General features: G+C 38.8%; 2 protein-coding genes across 2 annotated transcripts; both read left to right on the top strand.

Moving 5' to 3' along the window:
* The first annotated feature begins 7 nt into the window (after positions 1–7).
* On the top strand, positions 8–2,435 carry LOC114141481 (adhesion G-protein coupled receptor F1-like). The gene is made up of 5 exons (XM_028012039.1): positions 8–563; positions 669–710; positions 1,091–1,150; positions 1,327–1,393; positions 1,476–2,435. The coding sequence occupies exons 1-5, from the start codon at positions 60–62 to the stop codon at positions 1,553–1,555; spliced, it is 753 nt and encodes a 250-aa protein (XP_027867840.1). The 5' UTR covers positions 8–59; the 3' UTR covers positions 1,556–2,435.
* A 3,635-nt stretch (positions 2,436–6,070) lies between these two features.
* Positions 6,071–20,896, top strand: LOC114141480 (uncharacterized). The gene is made up of 19 exons (XM_028012038.1): positions 6,071–6,145; positions 9,865–9,994; positions 10,633–10,745; positions 10,856–10,904; positions 11,025–11,177; positions 11,255–11,419; positions 12,717–12,869; positions 13,897–14,067; positions 15,454–15,498; positions 15,615–15,755; positions 15,878–16,048; positions 17,049–17,093; positions 17,211–17,351; positions 17,474–17,644; positions 19,021–19,065; positions 19,183–19,324; positions 19,447–19,617; positions 20,630–20,671; positions 20,787–20,896. The coding sequence occupies exons 3-16, from the start codon at positions 10,635–10,637 to the stop codon at positions 19,290–19,292; spliced, it is 1,671 nt and encodes a 556-aa protein (XP_027867839.1). The 5' UTR covers positions 6,071–6,145; positions 9,865–9,994; positions 10,633–10,634; the 3' UTR covers positions 19,293–19,324; positions 19,447–19,617; positions 20,630–20,671; positions 20,787–20,896.
* The last annotated feature ends 4,966 nt before the right edge of the window (positions 20,897–25,862 follow it).

Genomic DNA, 25,862 nt, shown 5'->3' with positions numbered 1-25,862 from the left:
TAAACCCAGGCGAGGACTACAAAGTTCCAGTTGGACCGTGCAGTGCAGCGACCTTTTTCATGCACTTTTTCTATCTCGCCATGTTCTTTTGGATGCTTGTTTCAAGCCTGCTGCTCTTGTACCGGTCAGTCTTGGTCTTCTCCCAAATGTCCAAATGGACCATGTTCGCCATTGGCTTGACTGTGGGATACGTTTGCCCTCTGATCATAGCTGTTACTACAGTTGCTGCCACTGCACCTGGGGGTGGATATGTAAGGGAAGATCTAGCTTGTTGGCTAAACTGGACAAAGACCAAAGCCCTCCTGGCCTTAGTGATCCCTGCCTTGGCCATAGTTGTGTTCAATATTTTGGTCATTCTGGTGGTTTTGTACAAGATGCTCAGAAGACGAAGCACTGGAAACCAAGCCCAGGCAGATGAGAAAAATGCCCTGCTAGTCATTCTAAGATGTGTGGCTGTACTGACTCCGCTATTCGGACTCACCTGGTGTTTGGGAATTGGAACCATGGTGGACCCAACAAATGGAGGGATCCATGTTGCTTTTGCTTTCTTCAACTCATTGCAGGTACTTGATCCAGAAAATTAACGCAATCTGTTGCTGGCATTTCAGTATTTATTTTTTTCATTTTTCTTGTACTCTGTTGATGAAGTAATTTTTGGTCTTCCTCAGGGTTTCTTCATTTTAGTGTTTGGGACGTTATTCGATGCCAAGGTAGGTTGAATACTTAAAATTTTGTAGTAATTATTTTCTTTGCTTATTTTGAACTATTGATCTGCATGTGCTAGTACTTTCTCAAAATGAAGGGGCAGACAGGTTTTCACACTAATAGTTGTAACAAAGACTATGTGATAAAGAAAAATCTGCATTCAACTGATGAATAAGGCTGATGTCTGGTTTGGTTTCACATCCGAACTAAGGGACTAGTAAATACATGTTGCTCAAATTTCTACAAAATCTAAGTCACCACAGAAAAGGATATTAGCTTAGCTTAACAAAAATATCAAAATTAGTTATGTTGTATGCTGGACAGTTCACACACCCCTCCCCCCAAACCTATTAGTTTTTTCTTTAACAAATATATTTATTTTCAGATCCGCTCTCTTGTTTTGCGACAAGTGCCTGCATTAAGCTCTACTTCTAATCGCACAAGGGTAAGTTCTAATTTGAAAACTAAAGCTCACCAAACTGTAAAAAAAAAAAAAAATCTATAATTTGATCAGCTTTACATTTTGGATTACTGATATGTCAAAGAGCCTACAATAGACCTGTGATTTCATTAAATATACACAAAACAAACTATTAATGTCACACCTATTTCCTACTGTAGAGCACTAGTGCAGGAACTTCCTCCAGTAGAGCAGAAAACATCATAAACCGAATTTTTCGGAGAAGGGGTAAGTTGTTTTCATGTTCACTACGATCATTTTTGAATTTGAGTTCACTATCATGATTGACATGTTGTTGTTTGTCTTCCAGGGGTGTACCATGTTTCACAAGTTCCAAACACAAGCAGCAACACTGACTCCTCACAGTCATACAGCAGTCTGCAGATTTAAGCACTAAATTCCTCTTTTTTGTTGTTAATTTATTTGTAAATGCTGCTTTTTAAAGATAAAAAAATGGTTATGATGCTATAAATAGTCCAGCATCATAACCATTGCACAAAGTTCCATCCACAAACTTATGAAGGAAGCTGAAATAGTATTTTAACACAGTGGCACATCTCTTGTGCACTTTACTGCTGTTTCTGTCTTGATATTGTGAAGCCTACACCTTCACAGTCAGAATGTATGGGAGTTTTTACAGTGCAATGTAGAGAGCTGAAAAGAATAAAATAATAATTTCCACAACCCTGAACTCTTCCACTAATGTTACACAAGATCATTTCATAGATGATTGAAAGAAAAGTTATGTAAAATATGACAACGTAAAAACAGTCATATTAGGAATTACATTTAAAATTAAAGCAAAGATATAATGGTGCCGCTTTAGAAAATGGAGTTAAAAAGAAGTATTTTTTAAAAATGTTGAAGGCTAATTCAAAAGCTGAGTGAAATGTTAATCTCTACAGAAATTCACGTAAAATATGGATACTGGTTTGATTCCCATTCAAAGATGTGGACATTAGATGAGTTGAAGATGACTTGGGTAATAATTAAGAACATTTTATCAGAACAGCTGCAGATCCCAGAAGGTTGAAAATAAAACAATGAGAGTTAATGAACTGAAGACTTAATGAACAACAAAACTTGTTCCCTTTTATCCCACACAGTGGAATCTGCTGGGCAGTTGTATCAAACGCTTGGCTCAGTGGTTGCAGTAAATAAAGTTACTTTTCTTGTTTTCAGTTGGATCAGGGCATTTTCCTCAACCTCTTTTTTTTATTATTTTATGAAAACTATATAGCGCCTTTTTCTGCCATGTTTAAAGGTATAACTAACTTGCAGAGGAACTTTTCTCATAATATGTTAACATGTCCTAATGAAAATTTGCTGTAGTTGCATCTGCTTAATATTATTCTGTGTTTTTTGTGGAATTATAAATTAAACACTTTGTGATACAACACAAAGGTCATTATAATGTGTTTATTTCAGTGTTTTCTGTCATGTCACACAGAAATGCTTCTTTAAAGCTGATATTTCTGTTAGAACTAACAACCCATTTATTAAGGCACAACTGTCAAAAGCATACTATAAATTAGGCTCGTCATTTTAATAAGTACTAAAAAACTATTAAATTATGACAGTGTGAAAGTCATTTTGTTGTAATTTAAAATATATCTCAAGAGTGAGGGAAAACTGTCCTAACTGAGGTTTAAAAGTTATTTGCTAATCATTTTTATGCCAAATTCAAAACTGTGTATTTCCCCTGTTAACCTTATGTTTTAATTACCTGTGTTGGCAAAAATTGCTCAATTGTTTTGCTGCAGTAGTTTTTTTGTTTTGCTGTTGTGTAAATAGTCCACCCTTACATGACCAAACGAATGTTGGTGTTTTCATTGCATCAACACAAAGTAATTTACTTATTTTAAGCTTTTGAATAAAAGTGACCAAGTTTGACAGACATTCACACTCAGGTTGTTTCCACTCACACATATTTCCATGATTGTTTCTTTCCAGTTTTGGAAAAAGTTGTTTTCATTTTCAAAACAATAAAGCTGCAAAGTGACTCAGTCTTTGGCCGATGTTCATTAATTTTGAGGCCATTTTCTGCTGCAAACTTTTCAGCAATCAACAGAAATCTGTCTTCCAGCAATATATGAATGTTTTTTTTGGATGGTTTTATTTGACTAGAGAACTTGCTTTTAACGTGTAACAGTGGAGATTTTTTAAGACACTAAGACTTTTTACCCTGTCAGGTTTGAGGGAATGTTTTGATGCAGTACCGCAGACTCCTCCCTCTGGCTTTTTATTTTTATTTTTTATTATTTTTGCAACTAAAGCAAACCTCAGCAGTCAGAAGGGTTTAATTGCTTTAATGCTGTTAATTTTTTATTGATTATTAGGAAGAGTATTTCACCACCCTAAATAGATAAAATACCTATTTAGGAATAGGTGAACCTGTTCAAATAGGTGAATAAAGGGTAAATGAAAAAATAAAATAAAATGGAAATTAAAAACTGAAAAAAATATTTTCCAAACTAATACTCAATCTACATAGTTTCAGAGCCTTTCCTTTGTCAAATGAAAATAATTTTATTTCTAAATCCAAGAGAGGTTATGCATAAATTTAGTCAGAACTGTCCAATGTTATGCATTGTCCTACTCGGCATGCAGAGAATCAACCAAAGCCGTCACCATCAAGACCTCGACTTGTTGTTGTTCCCGTCTGATTTGCTGAGTCAGCATCACGGCTTGTAAATGCTTGTAAACCCAAACCAGTCACAGTGTGTTTTGGTCAGACAGCTGTTCCTCTGAAATGTTTTTTTGTGTTTAACTTTGTGTTCAAAGTTAAAGTGAAAGGGGTCGCTTTTAGGAAGGCACGCAACTTTAAACGGTAGGTCAAAAAGAAAAAACACTGTAACCTTTGAACCAAAGCATATCTATTTTCACTTGCACATTGAATAGCACTTATAGCTGCATTTTCTGACAGTATAATATGAGACAGAGGGTGACCAGAGTGTCCTGGCTCTGATTGGTTGCCTGTTGGTGGCACTGGGAGAAGACCGAGAAGCTCTTTTTTCTCTAAGATCTCAAGTGAGGCCAATTGCAGACCAAATATTTCAAATTAAAATTGTGTTCAGTTTGTAAACTTCTGTTCATCAGATCTCTCTACTTTTTCCTTTTAGGCGGCGTGTCAGATGAATGTGCTGCCACCCAGAGCAGGTTGAAAGACAGCGATTGGGGACAGAGAATAATTCTGACTGTTCTACAGGTACAATTCCAATTTGACATTCTTGTCCTATATGAGATAAAAACATGAAGCTCAAGATGGCCACAGTTAAGATGGTGATGCTGTGGTAGATAAGGACTCGCCACATTTGATAAAATGTCACAAATATAAGAAGCTAATTCAAGGAACTTCCTGTTAGGCCATAACGAACCTTCCAGTAAGTCGGGGGCAGGGCTTGAACATGTTAACTGGAAATACTGGAACCCTGCAATGAAGCATGCAGATAGGCGAGGAAATGAATTCTTTGGCATCTTTTAAAAGAAGTGTAAAGAAAAAAATCTTGGCAGATCTCTAAGCTCTATAGCAGCAGAAGCATAATTGGAGCGAAGCAAGCATGGCAGCATGCTTTGGAGAAATTAGATAACAAGATGACATTTGAAACCAGATATTTACATACACAGAATAAAAAGATTCACACGCATTTTTATTTTTCTCACGGTCTGAAGTTAAATCAGACCAAACTTCTTTTTAGGTCTGTTAGATTTACCAAAATCATTTCTGTTTGCTGAATACCAGAAAACTTGGTGAGGATGATTTTTAGAGATGTTTTTTAAACTTTCCTCAAATTCAAAAGTTTACATACATTTGGTCAGTTTTAAATCAGGGATAGCTGTCTTTTAGGCTGCATTGTGAGAAGCTTGTTATAAGGGAAATCTAAAAGGTTTGACCCAAGTCATAGTTACCAGAGTTCTGGTCCATTCCTCTTGAGAGAACTGGTGTAGCTTAGTCAGGTTTGTAGGCCGCCTCAGATTTCACATCTTCCCACAGCTTCTCCATAGGACTGAGGTCAAACTGCCTTTTGGCTTTTTATTTTTCTGTTGAAGTAAGAACTTCTGTGTCGCTGAGTGTTGGTACAGGACAGTTTGACTGCAGATATTACTGTCTTATCAACTAAAGCAGAATCTACACCAGGTTCCCATCATATCTATTATTGCAGATAATTGTTTGAACAGATGAATGCGATGCCTTCAAGCAAAAGTAAATTGTTCTCATGGATGAAAAAGATTTGTCTTCCTGACATCTTGGCTGGTTTCTTTTGACTTTCACATTGTATCAAACAAGAACGCAGTGTGTTTAAGGTGTGGCCTAAAAATACATCCACAGGTGTGACTCCAATTTACTCAAATGTGTCAGAATTTTGTGGAAGGAAATCCAAAAAGGTTGATCCAAGTCATACATTTTTAAAAGACAGTTATCCCTGATAGTGACAAAGTGCTTTTGAATTTGAGGAACTTTACAAATAAAATCTCAAAAAAGAGAGAGAATTTTTTTTTAGAGAAACAAATCTCTTGTTCTCGCTACACTTTCTGACATTTCGCAACTAAAAATAATTTTGGGCGATCTAACGAACCTAAAACAAGAGAAGTTTGATGAGATTTAATTTCAGAAAGAGAGAAAAAAATGTATGCGCCTTTTTAAAATAACTGGACTCAAATGGACAAAATCCTTTCAGAAGGATGTTAATCTATAAATGGAATAGCATTCAGCAGAAAATGTAGACCTTTAAATCACTTTTTAACAGATCACCATGCTAACGCACGTCCCCTCATAATTGACATTAGCAAAGCATGTGGAGCGATGGAACCTGTTGAGTCACTACCAGTGCACTGACTCTTCCTGGCTGCATGTCAGGAAGCTCTTTGTTGCCTGTTATTTAATGTTTTTATTGCTCTAGTCTACTCTCTGCTGTCATTCACAGTGTTGCCTCAGCACACAGTACGCCGACAGACTGCAAGACCGAGAGAAGAATTATGGTAAGTAGGCTGATTATTTTCTGCTGTTTGATTTAGTCTGACAGGTCTTTATACATAATGTGGTTTATGTGAAAAAATATTGTTTTCTGTATTCTTTCCTTTATGTATGACTGACACTGGAACAAAGGAAATCAATTTCATTGTCTTAGGAAATTTGCTTCTGCAAACAGGATTACACTAAAGAGCTTCATGGCAGTTTCTCTTACTAACCTTTTTACAGTTAACTCAGTTTATGAGTGCTTAGGTGATATTTTACACTGATGCGTATGAAAATGTAACAGGAAAACAGAGAAAATAAGGTTAGGGCGTGTTGGAAAGTAATTAATTTTGATATATTACATGAAACTTTGTGAAGGGAGAAAGAAATAGGCATGACTGCATCTCTTTGGAAGGATATTCTTTGGTTGGACATTTTACGCTGTTAGTAGCTGCCGCTGTTAACAAATATGTTGCTGCATTAATTTACTGATCAAATAAATAAAATTAATCTCTTTGGCAGTGGCATGGTGACTCATATTCGGAGGTGTCAGTTCGAGTCTCGGCGCTGTGACTTTTGCCAAGTCTACCTTTTCTCTCAACCTGCTTTCTTGTCAGATCACTAACAGATAAAAGCCACAAGAGCCAAAAAGCTTTAAAATAAAAAGTTAAATTTTCACCTCTACTAAATCAAAGTAAATAGATTTTATTAAAAAGAGTCCTAGAATAATAGAATTTATTCCTAAAATGTGCCCAGAATCCTTAAATGTGAATGAAACTAAACCAATTAAATGTTGTGTTGTCTCTGTTTTAGCATTTGGTGTAATGTTCTTACTAGGACCCCTTATTGCTTTGTTTGTTCTTGTACCCTAAGAACAAACACTTCACTTGTAAATGAGTGAAGTGTTTGTTCGGTCATGAACAAAGTTTCTATACGGCTTTGGAACAAAAGTCTTCAATTTAACTGTGGATTTTAGACGTTCCAACATTACAAACCTGCCACACAAGGCGCCGAGTTGATTAGCTCTTAATGTTTCACAGTCATTTATTGCTTTATTATCTATTATATGTAACTTGTTTTTTGTTCATTTCATGTTCTATAGTTTATGGCTCGATAATTTAGGCAATATCAACTTTATACCAAACTACAAAACCCTTAATGCAATGTAACGTTATAAACTTGAATTCAGAGCAGTTAAAACCCCTAAAACGGTTCCAAACTGTCCTGTTGTAGTTCCAGTACAGAAAAAAAACATGAGAAAGATGGCAAGTTATTTGTTACAAGCTCATTTGTCCTGATGTTTTTTTTGGAAAACTTATTTTGAAGTCATTGTTATCAGTAGCAAAACTGATCCCACTATCAACCCTCTGGTTACTTGCTAGATAAGTGGGAAGACTTTTCCATTTTTATACTTTTGTGTTCAGCTCTTTTTTCCCAGCACTTTGCTGGCATAATAAGTAAACGTGGCTTGTCTTTATAAAAAAAAAAACAGAAACAAATATTTTTATGATTTACACTTTCATTTCTGTCAAGCTCAAAATCCCCCATGAGATTACTTTGGGATGTGAAGTGAAAATAAATGTTAGATGTTGTGACTGGAACAAGAAAGCGTCTGTCATGTTTTGGTAATCCTTCACTGCTACCTTGTGATGATCATAACATGACTGTTTTAGCCTGTCTAAAACCAGAAGCCTCTCAGTGGGCCTCAATAAATTTTCTCAGAAATATCTTTTACTTCTTGCTTAGAATTTTAATGATCATTTTTCTTTCTGTAATCAAGAAAAATCATTTCAATAAAAATATAATCAAAACGTAAATTTATTTCAGTAAATCAAATTTTAAGGTTTTTCTTTCATACATTTTAGTTAATCTCATTCATTATGCCTTTGGTATGTATTTATTGGTTTGCTTATCGTTCACTCTTTAGTCTTACCAGCTCTTTGTTTTTGATTTACAAGTTTTGTGCTGTCTCACCTCCATTGTTTGAAGCAGTGAAATTTAGTTCTACGCCTTCTAATTAAATATTAATTGATGTCCGTGTTTTCATTGTGACTTGCTGTAAAATGAATTGCCCATTGAGACATGAATGGAGATTTGAATCTGGATCTGATTGACTTGCTGTGATTGCTAAAGCGTTGGATTCTGCTCTCCGTCTGAAATCCTGAAGGAGTTTGTCCAGCAGTTTATAACTCTGGGCCTTCATACAAGAGTTCCTCATCTGAAAACTGCATTTTAGGTTTTCTTATTTACTCAGAACCTGTATGATATACTAAACAGTAAAACAGTAGTTGGTATGGGAATCTGATGTGACGGTGTCAGTAGTGTGATGTTGGGTCCGCTTCGTGACGATGTATTGTTGCTACTGGGAAAAGAATGAAAAGCTTGACAGTCTGGTACATTCATGCTAAGGCATCCTGTGACATTTAAACACAATGACAATCAGGTATGTAAATTGCGATCTGTCAACGTGTGACAGGCTGAAGAATATTAGACCAAAGTACATTGAAGATTTCTGCCCATGTAAAAATTCATGCTGAGGTTAAACCGGTTGGAACAGGTTGACGGTTAATCATGCAAGACTCTCACCGAGATTCTTTCAATGGAATGAATTTCAGGACAGGGAGTTTTAGTAAAATTAAAATTATATTCAGCTATTTTGTCATCTGAGAATTGAATATGAAGTGTTTTTTAAAAATCTTCTCAGTCTGTCCATATTTCCCCACTGGGTCTGACCAGATTCTCTGTTATACTGGAGCAAATCCTGACCAATAACAAATGTGGAGTTATTGTTGTATATTTTTAACTTAAGCAACCCGGGTCAACCCAAACCAAATGTAAATGATTGAATGTTAAAAAATTGAGGTGGAAGGTCTCAGTGAATATTCACCAAAAAGCATTAAGTTTGTTTTTGTAAAATAATGTGGGTGTAGAGAAGCATATAGACAGTCATCATCAGGTAGGAATGTTTACCTGCAACTTCATAAAATATGAATAAAATCTTAGCTTCAATTTCAGGCTTAGTTTCATGAAATGGAACAATATTCTCATTTATAAATGATACGCAACACATGAAACTTAATGCATCCATTAGGGTTACATTGGTTTGGTTTAATCTTTTCTGACCAACTGGGGGCAATCATTCCCAGATGGTCAGAAAAAGAGTGAGCGATATCCTAGAAAAGTAACTCAGCCGGTCATCACACAAGAACACTGTGAAGTCCACACCATTGATCCCAGCAACACACCAGTATATATTTCACAAAAGAAAACTGAACAGCTGAAAAGCTTTAGCACTTTATAATAATGATTAGCGTTCATCACTGTGGACCCTGGTTCCTTTGAGTATTTTGTTAAGAATGTAGACCTTTAGCTTAACCCTGAGCTTTCCTAAAGGACAAAAGACTGAAAGTTAAAAGATAACTGGAGAAACTTTGTTTGTAATTTCTTTGTAAAGTAGCAACTTTTTTTGAATAGCAGATATATTAGAAAAAAAAAATTTCTTCCACCTTTTATGCTTGCTCTGACTCTGATAGTATAACTTCTTTAACACCTTTCACACCTGAGACAGTTGCTGCTAGCAAAACTACCTTTTCTCAGAGCAGACAGGAAACCTGAGAACGGTGAAAAACAGCCGTTTTATGAACGCATAACCCTGATTACACATTAATTGGTTAGAGCTACTCAATAAACATAACATAAATGTATTTCTTTTACCCATTTCCTCAGATTTTCATTCTGACAGCAGAAAGATAATATTCTCTGACCCAGCATGCTGTTCAGCAACACTGAATTTACTGGAAACACAACCAATACTGTGTGGCATCTGGGTCTACTTCAACTGAAGTCATTTTGAAGAGTACAAGTCACTGAAGGTGTGTATAATAAGACAACACTGTGAAGTAGTCTGAAAATGTACCAACAACCATTAGGATTGTGTCTGTTCTCATGGGACTTACTATTCAAACCTGATTTATTTCATAGATGTAGAAGAAACAAAATCTAAAAGGAAATTTTAAACAGTGATGCAGTGAAGTGGTCACTTGCTGTTAATGTTTGGTTTTTGATTTTGCCTAATTAATCCTGAATACGGGTCAGAATTTATCCTAAAATTTCCAAACATAATAACTCAAATATAATTAGAAGTAAGCATCTTTTCAGTGGTGGGTAGCTGGTTGAATTACTTTTCAAGAGCATTTTTCAAACCTTCCTGTCACCACACAGCTGAATCCCTGATCTGCCTCCAGATGTTGTAGAAACCTGTTAATAAATGACTAATTTAAATCAGATTATATTCAAGGAGGAAAAGCTCTAAAACATCTTATACAGTGACCATCGTAGATCAGAGCTGTCCACTTCCAAAAGTATGTGTACCCTTAGGAGTCTATTTATTGTATCAGACTAATTACTCTTATCTTAATCAATGACAATACAAGCTTTTGGAAAATGTTTTCACAAAACCTAAATGGATGTCCTGTTTTCCTCCGTTGCCCTTCTCTCATTTCCTGGAAAGGAATGGCCTTATGTCTGAAAATCTTGGTCGTCTTTGCCCTTGTGGTGACTGTGTTTATTTTGGAAACAAGGAACCGTAACTTTCAGTTTTACTTTCCTGCCCTGGATTATCTGGTAAGGCCACTTTATCTATTTATTTCACTAAACTGAAAACATGGAATTTGAACGACGGACCTTTCTATTTTAGATAAATAAGAGTCATTTATACTTTTCATATGACTTAGGTAGAGGAAGGAGAACACATTCTTCCTCACATACGGCAGGAAAGAAGTGGTTAGTATGATGAGAAAAGACTGAACATGAATTGGTTACTCATATTCAATATTAGGTCTTAGATGTTTTTTAAAAATATCCACCATTGACACGAATTTTTTCTGATGTTAATCTTTGCAGTGCTTTCAGACTCTGAGATTTACTCAGCAAACATTTTATTAAATGCATCGAGCGTGGGAACCTATGAGCAGCTGCTGTCGACCCTGAACGCCACCAGTTATCCTCTCCAGCTTGATAACACCACAGAGATCCGAGATATTACTGTTACAACAGGTGAGTGACGACTGGGACACAAACAGCAGCCCTATCAACATTACATAGTCAACTTCTTTTCATCTCTCCTCATTCAGTTTGTGTCTCCACTGAAACTGGTTTCCAGTGTGAGTGTGAAGAGCAGTTTGCTTGGCCGTACAGCTCCTGCATCACATATGGAGCTTGTGATTCCATATCCAGCGGCATCTGCAAATGCATCTCGGCGATCCCAGCTGACGGCTCTTCCTGTCAGCTGATCTCTGGTAATCACAGCTCAGTTATGGACAAAAGAAATGCAGTGGCCTACGTGTTGTGTATTATAATGCATTTTATAATTTATCTTGCCATAAGTGCACAATTAATAGCCCTGTGAGTAGTAAGTTGTCATTATTCGCCATTAACTGACTCTTAAAAGTCAAAATTACTCATCTGTCAGACGGGTGCTGTGCTCTTCAAACGGTCTGTACCAGTTGCAAAAAAACATTTCAGTAAAAAGGGAAATAAATGACAAAGATTTGAAAAGAATCAAATATGAGAATCAAACTAGGAGCTTAACCTAGCTTACTGGTAGTGCACAGAAGTGCAAGGAGTTCAGGCCTGGGACATGATCAAGGCAAGAGGCTGGAACCCAAAGACACATTGATTGGTCGAAATGCTCAGACTTAAATACCCATTTTTACAACAGCCTGCACCAAAAATGATTGAGAAACTGGTGATACTCTTTGTTGTTTGTGATGTTGTTTATCCAGACAGACTGAATTTATGTATGGAAGCTGAGAGCTTTATGTTCTCTTCTTGTATATTTGCATATCTAATTGCAGTTAAGGGTTTTAGGGTGTTGGCTAGAGGGAGTTGAGTGGAGCCACACAGTTTTTTGACCTCTCTCTTTAGACTCTCTTGTTTACTCTTTATCATTTTGTGGAAAAGTAACATTTGTACCGTTTTTATTTCTGAAGTAAAGCGTTTAACTTTATCGAGGATCCAGTCTGGTTTTTTGTCATTTCGTCATCAAGTGGACCGAAGGAAAAAGACGGAGGGCGTCAAGCTTATGGCTTCATTATTTAGGAACCTACAATCACCATCAGACTTCAGACCAATAGACTTCTGTACCTACTAGATTGATTTGGTGAAAGACTCAATAATCAAGAATAGTTTTGCTGCCCTTCACAATTATGCCATATTGTGTTGTTCTATAAATGAAACAAGTTGAAGTCCGTGGCTGTAGCATAACATAACATTTAACTGTAGCAATGCAAACAAAGTCAGGTCTTGGTCATAACATGTCCCTTTACACCGCACAGCCACTTGAAATCTACAGATAAGTTATACTTTAATGTATTTAGTAACGTATAAGACTTCCAGATACTGATCAATATCCTCACTGCAATTCTTGTGCAAAAGTACAAACATAAATAGAACAAACATTAACAACATTCTGTAAACAATACAATCAGAGAAATTTGAGGTTCACCACCATCTTATTTTAGTTTCCTAATTTTAATGCTACTCACACAAACAAAACCCAAACCAAGCATAAATCCTGTTTCCACTGCCTTCCAGAGCTGCTGGTTCAAACTGAATATGTGATTGATCTGGAGCTGAATCTAACCGACATCGCAACAGTGGACTTCCTCAGACGCCTCCTGAGCAATGGCAGCAATTTTCTAACCCTGAGTCCAACAGTGAATGTCACACAGCTTGACCTCTCCACAGGTAACAGAGGAGCATGATGGGAAATGCTGGAAAGTCCCCCATTGGAATCTTGATTCATTAAATATTTGTGTCCTGCAGTTTGTTCTCCAATCAGTGGTGATTACCAGTGCAGATGTGAGGATCAGTATCGTTTTCCATGTGACCAGTGTGTAACATATGGATCATGTGACAACATCACTGGTGACACATGTGGATGCATCAGTGGCATTCCTGCTGATGGACAGTACTGCCAGGCTGAGGATCAATACAGTCAGTAGATTAAATATGTTCACATTTCTTTTTGTCACTTCTTATAACATTCTTTATATCATCTTATATACATATATTTTTTTTACAGACTTTACATCATGTCCTGCTACTACACTTGCCCCATGTAAGATATTTATTTAACATCTTACAAACATGTAACAGGAAACGTAAATCAGGAACGTTTCTTGTTTGGTGTTTATTTATTTATTTTTCTCTGCAGCTCCTCCGCCTGTCTATGAATATGTGATATCTATCGAGCTGAAGGCTGCAGATGATGAAGTTGTAGCAGAGCTGAGAAACATCAGCTATCCAGTCAGCATCAACAGCAACATACAGATCTCTGATGTTAACATCTCTACAGGTAATAATCTCTAATTCTTACTGGATTATTATCTGTTGTGCATGTATGCATTTATTATACAAGCAAATACCAATCATTTTTCATAGCAATAAGTCAAATTACAATTCTTTAAATAATGGTGCCATTGTAACAGATATTGCAATTTTTTGACTATAAGTCACACATTTTTTTTCATAGTTTGGTTTTCCCTGAGATGTCCTTTCATCAACATGGACAAGGTTTTCGTCATGTTTGATCATTTCGTTAAAAAAAAACAGAAAACAAGTTTAACTAATTTTTAGACATTGTTGCATTGTTTCATACTTGAAAATGTATATTTAATATTGTTTCCCAAAGGAGAAAATACTTCAATAGAGAATTTTTTAACTCAAAGTTTTAAACATTTGTCTTTACATAACAAATGTGTTTTGTCTGCAGTCTGCTCTCCAATCAGTGGTGATTACCAGTGCAGATGTGAGGATCAATATCGTTTTCCATGTGACCAGTGTGTAACATATGGATCATGTGACAACATCACTGGTGACACATGTGGATGCATCAGAGGCATTCCTGCTGGTGGACAGTACTGCCAGGCTGAGGATCAATACAGTGAGTTTATCTGGAGAGTTTGTTGGGTTGACATTTTAGGGTAAATCTTTCTGTATCATGTAATGTCCATGAATCAAGAAACAACTGGTCAGAATTGTACAAAAAAACATTCTGAGATCATTTTTAATACATTTCCCAAATGTGGAGAGGAATGCCTGTTGTTCTCTTTCAACCTTGTGTGTTTATGGTTGTTTTCTCTGTCATAGACTGCTTCCTGTCCAGTATTGTCTCTTACTTATTAATGGACAGAGGAACAAATGGTGCCTTTTCCTACTTGTAGCAAATAATTTTTTATTAAAAATCACTTATATAATTGAAATCTTTCTCAATACCATCCTTTATCATCATTTCATTGTTTCTCTGAATAATTATTCTTATACTTTGATTTACACGTCTTTAATGTCCAATGAAAATATGTTTCTGCATCAGTACCTCTTATATTTCACTGTTAGATAAGCACATACAGTACAGACCAAAGGTTTGGACACACCTTCTAATTCAATGGGTTTTCTTTATTGCCATGACTATGTATAAGGCAAGAAATCCCACTTATTAACCTGACAGGACAGGTTGACCTATGAAGTGAAAACCATTTCAGGTGACGACCTGTTGAAGCTCATCAAGAAAATGCAGAGTGTGTGCAAAGCAGTAATCACAGCAAAAGGTTGCTACTTTGAAGAAACTAGAATATAAGGGGTATTTTCAGTTGTTTTTACACTTTTTTGTTTAGTGCGTATTTCCACATGTGTTATTCGTAGTTTTGATGCCTTCAGTGTGAATCTACAATGTCAATAGTCATGAAAATAAAGGAAACTCATTGAATTAAAAAGGTGTGTCCAAACTTTTGGTCTGTACTGTACATTTAAAAATAGCGCCACCTGCTTTTAAAGTATTGCAATGAAATTGGATAAAACAAATACCTGCAGGATAAAAGCATAGGCTTCAACTAATTTATCACTTAGCTTAAAAGCCAGATGGAAAAACCAGCAGGGTTTGCTAACTGTGTTAAAAAAGGCTAACAAGATGGAGCAATTTGAGCTAATTGCATTGTTTTATTTCTCAGTTTTGATTTTTTAACATTGTTCAGCTACAGTATATTTATGTTGTTGACTGATGTAAAGGCATACAAACAATAACTGGTGCCAAAAGCAGGTGGTAATGTGTGGCAGCCATATTGAATGTTGAAAATTGGCTTGCTACCTGTTGGTTTTTAAGTTTCACTTCAATAGATATTTACAACTTGGAAAGTTGAAACTCAGGTTATTGATGGGAGGCCTTGTTCTACTGAAGCTAACTGAGAGTGAGAGCAAAACCATTTTCCTCAGGAAATGTCAGAGAATGGATTTGTGTCAAGCACTTACTCCTTTTCTGTCTTCATCTTTACAGACTTTACTGCATGTCCAATCATCACAACAACTCCACAACCAACAAGTAAGACTGAAAGCATGGTTCATGTTGATCAGTCACTCAACAGTACATAGTTGAAAGGGTTACATTGGTAATCATCTTTTTGTTCTTCATTTCTTCTTTCATTTGTGCCTCTACAGGTCCACCAGTCTTCCATCAGTACCTGCTTTCCATTGAGCTGAACTCCACAGATGTTACAGTTGTAGAAAAGCTGAGGAACATCAACAACACCATCAGCATGAACAGGAACTTACGAATCTCTGATGTTAACATTACTACAGGTAGAGCTAAACAGTTTTCAGTGGATTCTGAGGTTTTAACAGAGACATTTGAACCAATTTCAATAAAACAAATTGCTGCATCTTGTGAAACTGATGAAATATTTCCTTTGTTTTGTCTGCAGTCTGCTCTCCAATCAGTGGTGATTACCAGTGCAGATGTGAGGATCAGTATCGTTTTCCATGTGACCAGTGTGTAACATATGGATCATGTGACAACATCACTGGTGACACATGTGGATGCATCAGAGGCATTCCTGCTGGTGGACAGTACTGCCAGGCTGAGGATCAATACAGTGAGTTTATCTGGAGAGTTTGTTGGGTTGACATTTTAGGGTAAATCTTTCTGTATCATGTAATGTCCATGAATCAAGAAACAACTGGTCAGAATTGTACAAAAAAACATTCTGAGATCAATTTTAATACATTTCCCAAATGTGGAGAGGAATGCCTGTTGTTCTCTTTCAACCTTGTGTGTTTATGGTTGTTTTCTCTGTCATAGACTGGCTTCCTGTCCAGTATTGTCTCTTACTTATTAATGGACAGAGGAACAAATGGTGCCTTTTCCTACCTGTAGCAAATAATTTTTTATTAAAAATCACTTATATAATTGAAATCTTTCTCAATACCATCCTTTATCATCATTTCATTGTTTCTCTGAATAATTATTCTTATACTTTGATTTACTCGACTTTAATGTCCAGTCAAAATACATTTCTGCATCAGTACCTCTTATATTTCACCATTCGATAAGCATACACATTTAAAAATAGCGCCACCTGCTTTTAAAGTATTGCAATAAAATTGGATAAAACAAATACCTGTAGGATAAAAGCATAGGCTTCAACTAATTTATCACTTAGCTTAAAAGCCAGATGGAAAACCAGCAGGGTTTGCTAACTGTGTCAAACAAGGCTAACAAGATGGAGCAATTTAAGCTAATTGCATTGTTTTTTCTCTCAGTTCTGATTTTTTAACATTGTTCAGATATGTTAATATTTTGACTGACTTAAAGGCATACAAACAATTACTGATGCCAATAGCAGGTGGTTATGTGTGGCAGCCATATTGGATATTGAAAATTGGTTTGCTACCTGTTGGTTTTTAAGTTTCAATTCTGACAATGAATGCTTTTCAGTAAATATTTATAACTTGGAACGTTGAAACTCAGGTTATTGATGGGAGGCCTTGTTCTACTGAAGCTAACTGAGAGTGAGAGCAAAACCATTTTCCTCAGGAATGTCAGAGAATGGATTTGTGTCAAGCACTTACTCCTTTTCTGTCTTCATCTTACAGACTTTACTGCATGTCCAATCATCACAACAACTCCACAACCAACAAGTAAGACTGAAAGCATGGTTCATGTTGCTCAGTCACTCAACAGTACATAGTTGAAAGGGTTACATTGGTAATCATCCTTTTTGTTCTTCATTTCTTCTTTCATTTGTGCCTCTACAGGTCCACCAGTCTTCCATCAGTACCTGCTTTCCATTGAGCTGAACTCCACAGATGTTACAGTTGTAGAAAAGCTGAGGAACATCAACAACACCATCAGCATGAACAGGAACTTACGAATCTCTGATGTTAACATTACTACAGGTAGAGCTAAACAGTTTTCAGTGGATTCTGAGGTTTTAACAGAGACATTTGAACCAATTTCAATAAAACAAATTGCTGCATCTTGTGAAACTGATGAAATATTTCCTTTGTTTTGTCTGCAGTCTGCTCTCCAATCAGTGGTGATTACCAGTGCAGATGTGAGGATCAATATCGTTTTCCATGTGACCAGTGTGTAACATATGGATCATGTGACAACATCAGTGGTGACACATGTGGATGCATCAGAGGCATTCCTGCTGGTGGACAGTACTGCCAGGCTGAGGATCAATACAGTGAGTTTATCTGGAGAGTTTGTTGGGTTGACATTTTAGGGTAAATCTTTCTGTATCATGTAATGTCCATGAATCAAGAAACAACTGGTCAGAATTGTACAAAAAAACATTCTGAGATCATTTTAATACATTTCCCAAATGTGGAGAGGAATGCCTGTTGTTCTCTTTCAACCTTGTGTGTTTATGGTTGTTTTCTCTGTCATAGACTGGCTTCCTGTCCAGTATTGTCTCTTACTTATTAATGGACAGAGGAACAAATGGTGCCTTTTCCTACCTGTAGCAAATAATTTTTTATTAAAAATCACTTATATAATTGAAATCTTTCTCAATACCATCCTTTATCATCATTTCATTGTTTCTCTGAATAATTATTCTTATACTTTGATTTACACGTCTTTAATGTCCAATGAAAATATGTTTCTGCATCAGTACCTCTTATATTTCACTGTTAGATAAGCACATACAGTACAGACCAAAGGTTTGGACACACCTTCTAATTCATGGGTTTTCTTTATTGCCATGACTATGTATAAGGCAAGAAATCCCACTTATTAACCTGACAGGACAGGTTGACCTATGAAGTGAAAACCATTTCAGGTGACGACCTCTTGAAGCTCATCAAGAAAATGCAGAGTGTGTGCAAAGCAGTAATCACAGCAAAAGGTTGCTACTTTGAAGAAACTAGAATATAAGGGGTATTTCAGTTGTTTTTACACTTTTTTGTTTAGTGCATATTTCCACATGTGTTATTCGTAGTTTTGATGCCTTCAGTGTGAATCTACAATGTCAATAGTCATGAAAATAAAGGAAAGTCATTGAATTAAAAAGGTGTGTCCAAACTTTTGGTCTGTACTGTACATTTAAAAATAGCGCCACCTGCTTTTAAAGTATTGCAATGAAATTGGATAAAACAAATACCTGCAGGATAAAAGCATAGGCTTCAACTAATTTATCACTTAGCTTAAAAGCCAGATGGAAAAACCAGCAGGGTTTGCTAACTGTGTTAAAAAAGGCTAACAAGATGGAGCAATTTGAGCTAATTGCATTGTTTTATTTCTCAGTTTGATTTTTTTAACATTGTTCAGCTACAGTATGTTTATGTTGTTGACTGATGTAAAGGCATACAAACATAACTGGTGCCAAAAGCAGGTGGTAATGTGTGGCAGCCATATTGAATGTTGAAAATTGGCTTGCTACCTGTTGGTTTTTAAGTTTCACTTCAATAGATATTTACAACTTGGAAAGTTGAAACTCAGGTTATTGATGGGAGGCCTTGTTCTACTGAAGCTAACTGAGAGTGAGAGCAAAACCATTTTCCTCAGGAATGTCAGAGAATGGATTTGTGTCAAGCACTTACTCCTTTTCTCCTTTTCCAGACTTTACTGCATGTCCAATCATCACAACAAATCCACAACCAACAAGTAAGACTGAAAGCATGGTTCATGTTGCTCAGTCACTCAACAGTACATAGTTGAAAGGGTTACATTGGTAATCATCCTTTTTGTTCTTCATTTCTTCTTTCATTTGTGCCTCTACAGGTCCACCAGTCTTCCATCAGTACCTGCTTTCCATTGAGCTGAACTCCACAGATGTTACAGTTGTAGAAAAGCTGAGGAACATCAACAACAACCATCAGCATGAACAGTAACTTACGAATCTCTGATGTTAACATTACTACAGGTAGAGCTAAACAGTTTTCAGTGGATTCTGAGGTTTTAACAGAGACATTTGAACCAATTTCAATAAAACAAATTGCTGCATCTAGTGAAACTGATGAAATATTTCCTTTGTGTTGTCTGCAGTCTGCTCTCCAATCAGTGGTGATTACCAGTGCAGATGTGAGGATCAATATCGTTTTCCATGTGACCAGTGTGTAACATATGGATCATGTGACAACATCACTGGTGACACATGTGGATGCATCAGAGGCATTCCTGCTGGTGGACAGTACTGCCAGGCTGAGGATCAATACAGTGAGTTTATCTGGAGAGTTTGTTGGGTTGACATTTTAGGGTAAATCTTTCTGTATCATGTAATGTCCATGAATCAAGAAACAACAGGTCAGACTTGCATGAAACAAAGTACAAAGAGATCATTTTTATACATTTAACATCATTGAGAAAAATCTAATCTTTAAATATTTGAAGAAATAAAGTTCTTGGATCCTGACTGTTGTCTGCATTTTTTCTTGAAGCTTGGTCTGTGTCTGATGGTTTAAACTCTCATAGACTGGTTTGCTGTCTAGTACCATCAAACTTATTGAAAATTTAGCTTCTTTAATGCATTTGAATTCTTCCTAAATACCATTCTTTATCATCTTTCATTTTTTCATAGCAAATGAGCACTTTTAGTTCTTTAGGTAACAGGAACTTAATGCCAAATCAAACTAAATTTCTGCATCAGTATCTGATATTTACGGTTAGATACGTTTATACATCTATTAACAACACCACCTGCTATTAAAGTGTTGCAATATTATTGGATAATACAAATACTTGTAGGATTAAAGGACAGGCTTCAACTAATTAAACAGCTAGCCTTAAAGCCAGATGGAAAAACTAGCAGGTTGTTCTAACTATAGTGACCAACTAACCAGAAGAAGCAATTTAAGCTAATAGAATTGTTTATTTCTGATTGTACATTAATTTAGCACAGTTATGTGAATATATTTGACTTATTTAATGGCATACAAATAACATATGCCAAAAACACATAACTGCAATTTTTGCAGTCATTATGTATGGCAGCCATATTGGATTTAGAAAATGAGTTAAATCGGCTACCTGTGACTTTTTAGATGGAATTCTGACATTGAATGCTTTTCAATAAATATTTATAACATGGAACGTTGAAACTCAGGTTATTGATGGGAGGCCTTGTTCTACTGGAGCTAACTGAGAGTGAGAGCAAAACCATTTTCCTCAGGAATGTCAGAGAATGGATTTGTGTCAAGCACTTACTCCTTTTCTGTCTTCATCTTTACAGACTTTACTGCATGTCCAATCACAACAAATCCACAACCAACAAGTAAGACTGAAAGCAAGGTTCATGTTGATCAGTCACTCAACAGTACATAGTTGAAAGGGTTACATTGGTAATCATCTTTTGTTCTTCATTTCTTCTTTCATTTGTGCCTCTACAGGTCCACCAGTCTTCCATCAGTACCTGCTTTCCATTGAGCTGAACTCCACAGATGTTACAGTTGTAGAAAAGCTGAGGAACATCAACAACACCATCAGCATGAACAGGAACTTACGAATCTCTGATGTTAACATTACTACAGGTAGGGCTAAACAGGATTCAGTGGATTCTGAGGTTTTAACAGAGACTTTTGAACCAATTTCAATAAAACAAATTGCTGCATCTTGTGAAACTGATGAAATATTTCCTTTGTTTTGTCTGCAGTCTGCTCTCCAATCAGTGGTGATTACCAGTGCAGATGTGAGGATCAATATCGTTTTCCATGTGACCAGTGTGTAACATATGGATCATGTGACAACATCAGTGGTGACACATGTGGATGCATCAGAGGCATTCCTGCTGGTGGACAGTACTGCCAGGCTGAGGATCAATACAGTGAGTTTATCTGGAGAGTTTGTTGGGTTGACATTTTAGGGTAAATCGTTCTGTATCATGTAATGTCCATGAATCAAGAAACAACTGGTCAGAATTGTACAAAAAAACATTCTGAGATCATTTTAATACATTTCCCAAATGTGGAGAGGAATGCCTGTTGTTCTCTTTCAACCTTGTGTGTTTATGGTTGTTTTCTCTGTCATAGACTGGCTTCCTGTCCAGTATTGTCTCTTACTTATTAATGGACAGAGGAACAAATGGTGCCTTTTCTTACCTGAAGCAAATGATTTTTTTAAATTAAAAGTCACTTATATAATTGAAATCTTTCTCAATACCATCCTTTATCATCATTTCATTGTTTCTCTGAATAATTCTTCTTATACTTTGATTTACTTGACTTTAATGTCCAATCAAAATACATTTCTGCATCAGTACTTCTTATATTTCACCATTAGATAAGCATACACATTTAAAAATAGCGCCACCTGCTTTTCAAGTATTACAATGAAATTGGATAAAACAAATACCTGTAGGATAAAAGCATAGGCTTCAACTAATTTATCACTTAGCTTAAAAGCCAGATGGAAAACCAGCAGGGTTTGCTAACTGTGTTTAACAAGGCTAACAAGATGGAGCAATTTAAGCTAATTGCATTGTTTTTTCTCTCAGTTCTGATTTTTTAACATTTCACAGATATGTTAATATTTTTGACTGACTTAAAGGCATACAAACAATTACTGATGCCAAAAGCAGGTGGTTATATGTGGCAGCCATATTGGATATTGAAAATTGGTTTGCTACCTGTTGGTTTTTAAGTTTCAATTCTGACAATGAATGCTTTTCAGTAAATATTTATAACTTGGAAAGTTGAAACTCATGTTATTGATGGGAGGCCTTGTTCTACTGGAGCTAACTGAGAGTGAGAGCAAAACCATTTTCCTCAGGAATGTCAGAGAATGGATTTGTGTCAAGCACTTACTCCTTTTCTGTCTTCATCTTTACAGACTTTACTGCATGTCCAATCACCACAACAACTCCACAACCAACAAGTAAGACTGAAAGCATGGTTCATGTTGATCAGTCACTCAACAGTACATAGTTGAAAGGGTTACATTGATATTCATCCTTTTGTTCTTTATTTCATCTTTCATTTGTGCCTTTACAGATCCACCAGTCAGCTTTAAGAAGACCTTTGTTAAAAACAAAAGAATTAAGATTAGAGCAGTTGTTTCTTTAAATTAGAAACACTGTTTTATAATGATTGCTGTATTGTCCCTAGCTAGAACAAGATATCTTGAGTCACCTTCATGTCATTCATACATCCAGTCAAGCTATCTTGGTAAACTCTTCACATTATTAAATTAGCTGTGTGGTTAGTTCAAATACTTTTTCTCCATTAGGTTCAACATCCAGTGCCACAAACGGAACAACACATGTGACAAGTACATAAGGAATTATCCAAGTCACTTGCTCTGCATCTCCCAGTGAAATGTAGGCTGCAGATGTAGGAGATTTTGTTAGTTAAGATAAAGCAGCTAAAAAAGTAAACTATATCTCCATATGATGGGAGTGTGGACCTAAATATTTTCAACAGAATAGAGATCATTTTATGTGATTCAAAGGATAACACAGAATTTAAAAATCTGAGGCACATTATTCTACTTTTTTTTTTTAAAAAAATCTCATTCTATGTCATTATCCTGCCATCATGTTGCAACTCTGACATTTCAGAGACAAATGGTCACAAGAACAACCCAATAAGACATTTCTGATTTAAATGTAGTCATTAAACAAAGATCATGGCGACAGTTGTGAATTCTCAGAAAATACACCAGAGAATTTAAGAGGAGAAAAAATCTTTGGAATTTAGAATTTATTTTCAATGTAACATAAAGGTATTGATGAATGACTGCTCATCTACTTTTAGCATTTCCTTGTATTTGTCTGTTTTATGCAATCAGTGGACTTCAGTTCAACAAATGATGCATCAAACTTGTCTAAGCTGTTAATTTTTCAGGTGCAACTGTGACCATCCAGACCACAAACCCTGCCCCCACAACTACCACCTCTGCCCCCACAACTACCACCGCTGCCCCCACAACTACCCACCACTCCCCCCACAACTACCACTGCTGCCCCCACAACTACTACGGCTTCCCCCACAACTACCACCGCTGCCCCCACAACTACCACCGCTGCCACCACAACTACTACGGCTGCCCCCACAACTACCACCGCTGCCCCCACGAATACCACCGCTGCCCCCAACGACTACCACCGCTGCTCCCACGATACTACCGCTGCCCCCAATGACTACTACCACCGCTGCCCCCCACGGACTATGACCGCTTTGCCCCCACGACTACTACCGCTGCACCCAATGACGACAACCACTGCTGCCCCCACGACTATACCGCTGCCCCCAATGACGACCTACCACCGATGCCCCCCACAACTACCACCGCTGCCCCCACAACTACTACCGCTTCCCCCACAACTACCACCGCTGCTCCACGACTACTACCGCTGCCCCCAATGACTACTACCACCGCTACCCCCACGACTACTACCGCTGCCCCCACGACTACTACCACTGCCCCAATGACGACTACCACCGCTGCCCCCACGACTACCACCGCTGCCCCACGACTACCACCGCTGCCCCCCACGACTACAACCGCTGCCCCCACGGACTACCCACGCTCCCCCCACGACTACCACCGCTGCCCCCACAACTACACCGCTGCCCCCACAACTACTACCGCTGCCCCCACAACTACCACGCTGCTCCCACCGACTACTACCGCTGCCCCCAATGACTACTACCACCGCTACCCCCACGACTACTACCGCTTGCCCCCACGGACTACTACCACTGCCCCCAATGACGACTACCACCGCTGCCCACACGACTACCACCGCTGCCCCCACGACTACAACCGCTGCCCCCACGACTACCACCGCTCCCCCCAACGACTACCACCGCTGCCCCCACGACTACAACCGCTGCCCCCACGGACTCCACCGCTTTTGCCTCCCAACGACTACCACCGCTGTCCCCACGACTACCACCGCTCCCACCACGACTACCAACCGCTGCCCCAACGACTACCACCGCTGCCCCAACGACTACACCGCTGCCCCAACGCTATGCACCGCTGTTCCCACGGACTACCACCGCTGCCCCCCCATGACTACCACCTACGACTACCCACCGCTGCCCCCACGACTACCACCGCTGCCCCAACGACTACCCACCGCTCCTCCATGGCTACCCACCCCTGCCCCCACGACTACCACCGTTGCCCCACGACTACCACCGCTGCACCCTCGACTACCCACCCATGCCCCACGACTACCACCGCCTGCCCCCATGACTAATACCACCGCTGCCCCCACGACTAATACCACTGCTGCCCCCACAACTACCACCCGCTGCCCCCACAACTACTCCACTGCCCCCACAACTAATACCACCACTGCCCCACAACTACCCCCGCTGCCCCCACAACTAATACCACTGCAGTCCCCCCAACTAATACCACCGCTGCCCCCCACAAACTACCCTGACAAACTAATACCACTGCTGTCCCCACAACTACCACTGCTGCCCCCACAACTACAATTGCTCCCCCCACTACTACAATTGCTGCCCCCACAACTAATACCACTGCTGCCCCCACAACTAATACCACTGCTGTCCCCACAACTAATACTACCGCTGCCCCCACAACTACCAACCGCTGCCCCCACACTAATACCACCGCTGCCCCCACCACTACCAACCCCACCGCTGCCCCCCCCAACTAACCACCGCTGCTCCCACAACTAATACCACCGCTGGCCCCCCGCAACTACCACCGCTGCCCCCCCAACTACCCACTGCCCCCCAACTAATACCACCGCTGCCCCCACATCTACCACCACTGCCCCCACAACTAATACCACCGCTGCCCCCACCACTACCACCGCTGCCCCACAACTAATGCCACCGCTGCCCCCACAACTACCACCCGCTGCCCCCAAACTAATACCACCGCTGCCACCCACCACTACCACCCACCGCTGCCCCCACAACTAATACCCACCGCTGCCCCCACAACTACCACCGCTGCCCCCACTACTACCACCACACCCGCTCCCCCATAACTAATACCACCGCTGCCCCCACCACCCACCGCTGCCCCCACACTAATACCACCGCTGCCCCCACAACCACTACCACCGCTGCCCCCCACAACTAATACCACCGCTGCCCCACAACTACCACCACACCGCTGCCCCCAACTACCACCGCTCCCCCCATACCATCACCGCTCCCCCCACAACTACCACCGTTGCCCCCCATAACTACCACTGCTGCTGCCCCCACAACTACCACCGCTACCCCCAACTACCACCACCGCCCCCACAACTACCACACTACCCCAACAACTACCACCGCTACCCCACAACTACCACCGCTGCCCCACAACTACCACCTACCCACTACCACCGCTACCACCACACAACTACCACCGCTGCCCCCCCACAACTACCACCGCTACCCCCACACTACCACCGCTACCCCACAACTACAATCTCTCCCCCGACGACTACCACCCTGCCTCCACAACTACTACCCCCCCACAACTACTACCAC

This window comes from Xiphophorus couchianus, unplaced genomic scaffold (genome assembly GCF_001444195.1).
Source record: "Xiphophorus couchianus unplaced genomic scaffold, X_couchianus-1.0 Scaffold1000114, whole genome shotgun sequence".
NCBI lineage: Eukaryota > Metazoa > Chordata > Actinopteri > Cyprinodontiformes > Poeciliidae > Xiphophorus > Xiphophorus couchianus.
Note: the sequence above shows the minus strand (reverse complement) of the source record. Positions and strands in the feature narration are given on the sequence as shown.

Excerpts from the sequence above, each read along its gene's own strand:
- LOC114141480 (XM_028012038.1), top strand. The coding sequence starts at position 10,635 with ATGGCCTTATGTCTGAAAATCTTGGTCGTCTTTGCCCTTGTGGTGACT. Across the intron at positions 12,870-13,896 it reads ACAGCTTGACCTCTCCACAG|TCTGCTCTCCAATCAGTGGT; the intron begins GTAACAGAGGAG and ends TTTTGTCTGCAG. Across the intron at positions 15,756-15,877 it reads TGATGTTAACATTACTACAG|TCTGCTCTCCAATCAGTGGT; the intron begins GTAGAGCTAAAC and ends TTTTGTCTGCAG.
- LOC114141481 (XM_028012039.1), top strand. The coding sequence starts at position 60 with ATGCACTTTTTCTATCTCGCCATGTTCTTTTGGATGCTTGTTTCAAGC. Across the intron at positions 711-1,090 it reads GGACGTTATTCGATGCCAAG|ATCCGCTCTCTTGTTTTGCG; the intron begins GTAGGTTGAATA and ends ATTTATTTTCAG. Across the intron at positions 1,151-1,326 it reads CTACTTCTAATCGCACAAGG|AGCACTAGTGCAGGAACTTC; the intron begins GTAAGTTCTAAT and ends TTCCTACTGTAG.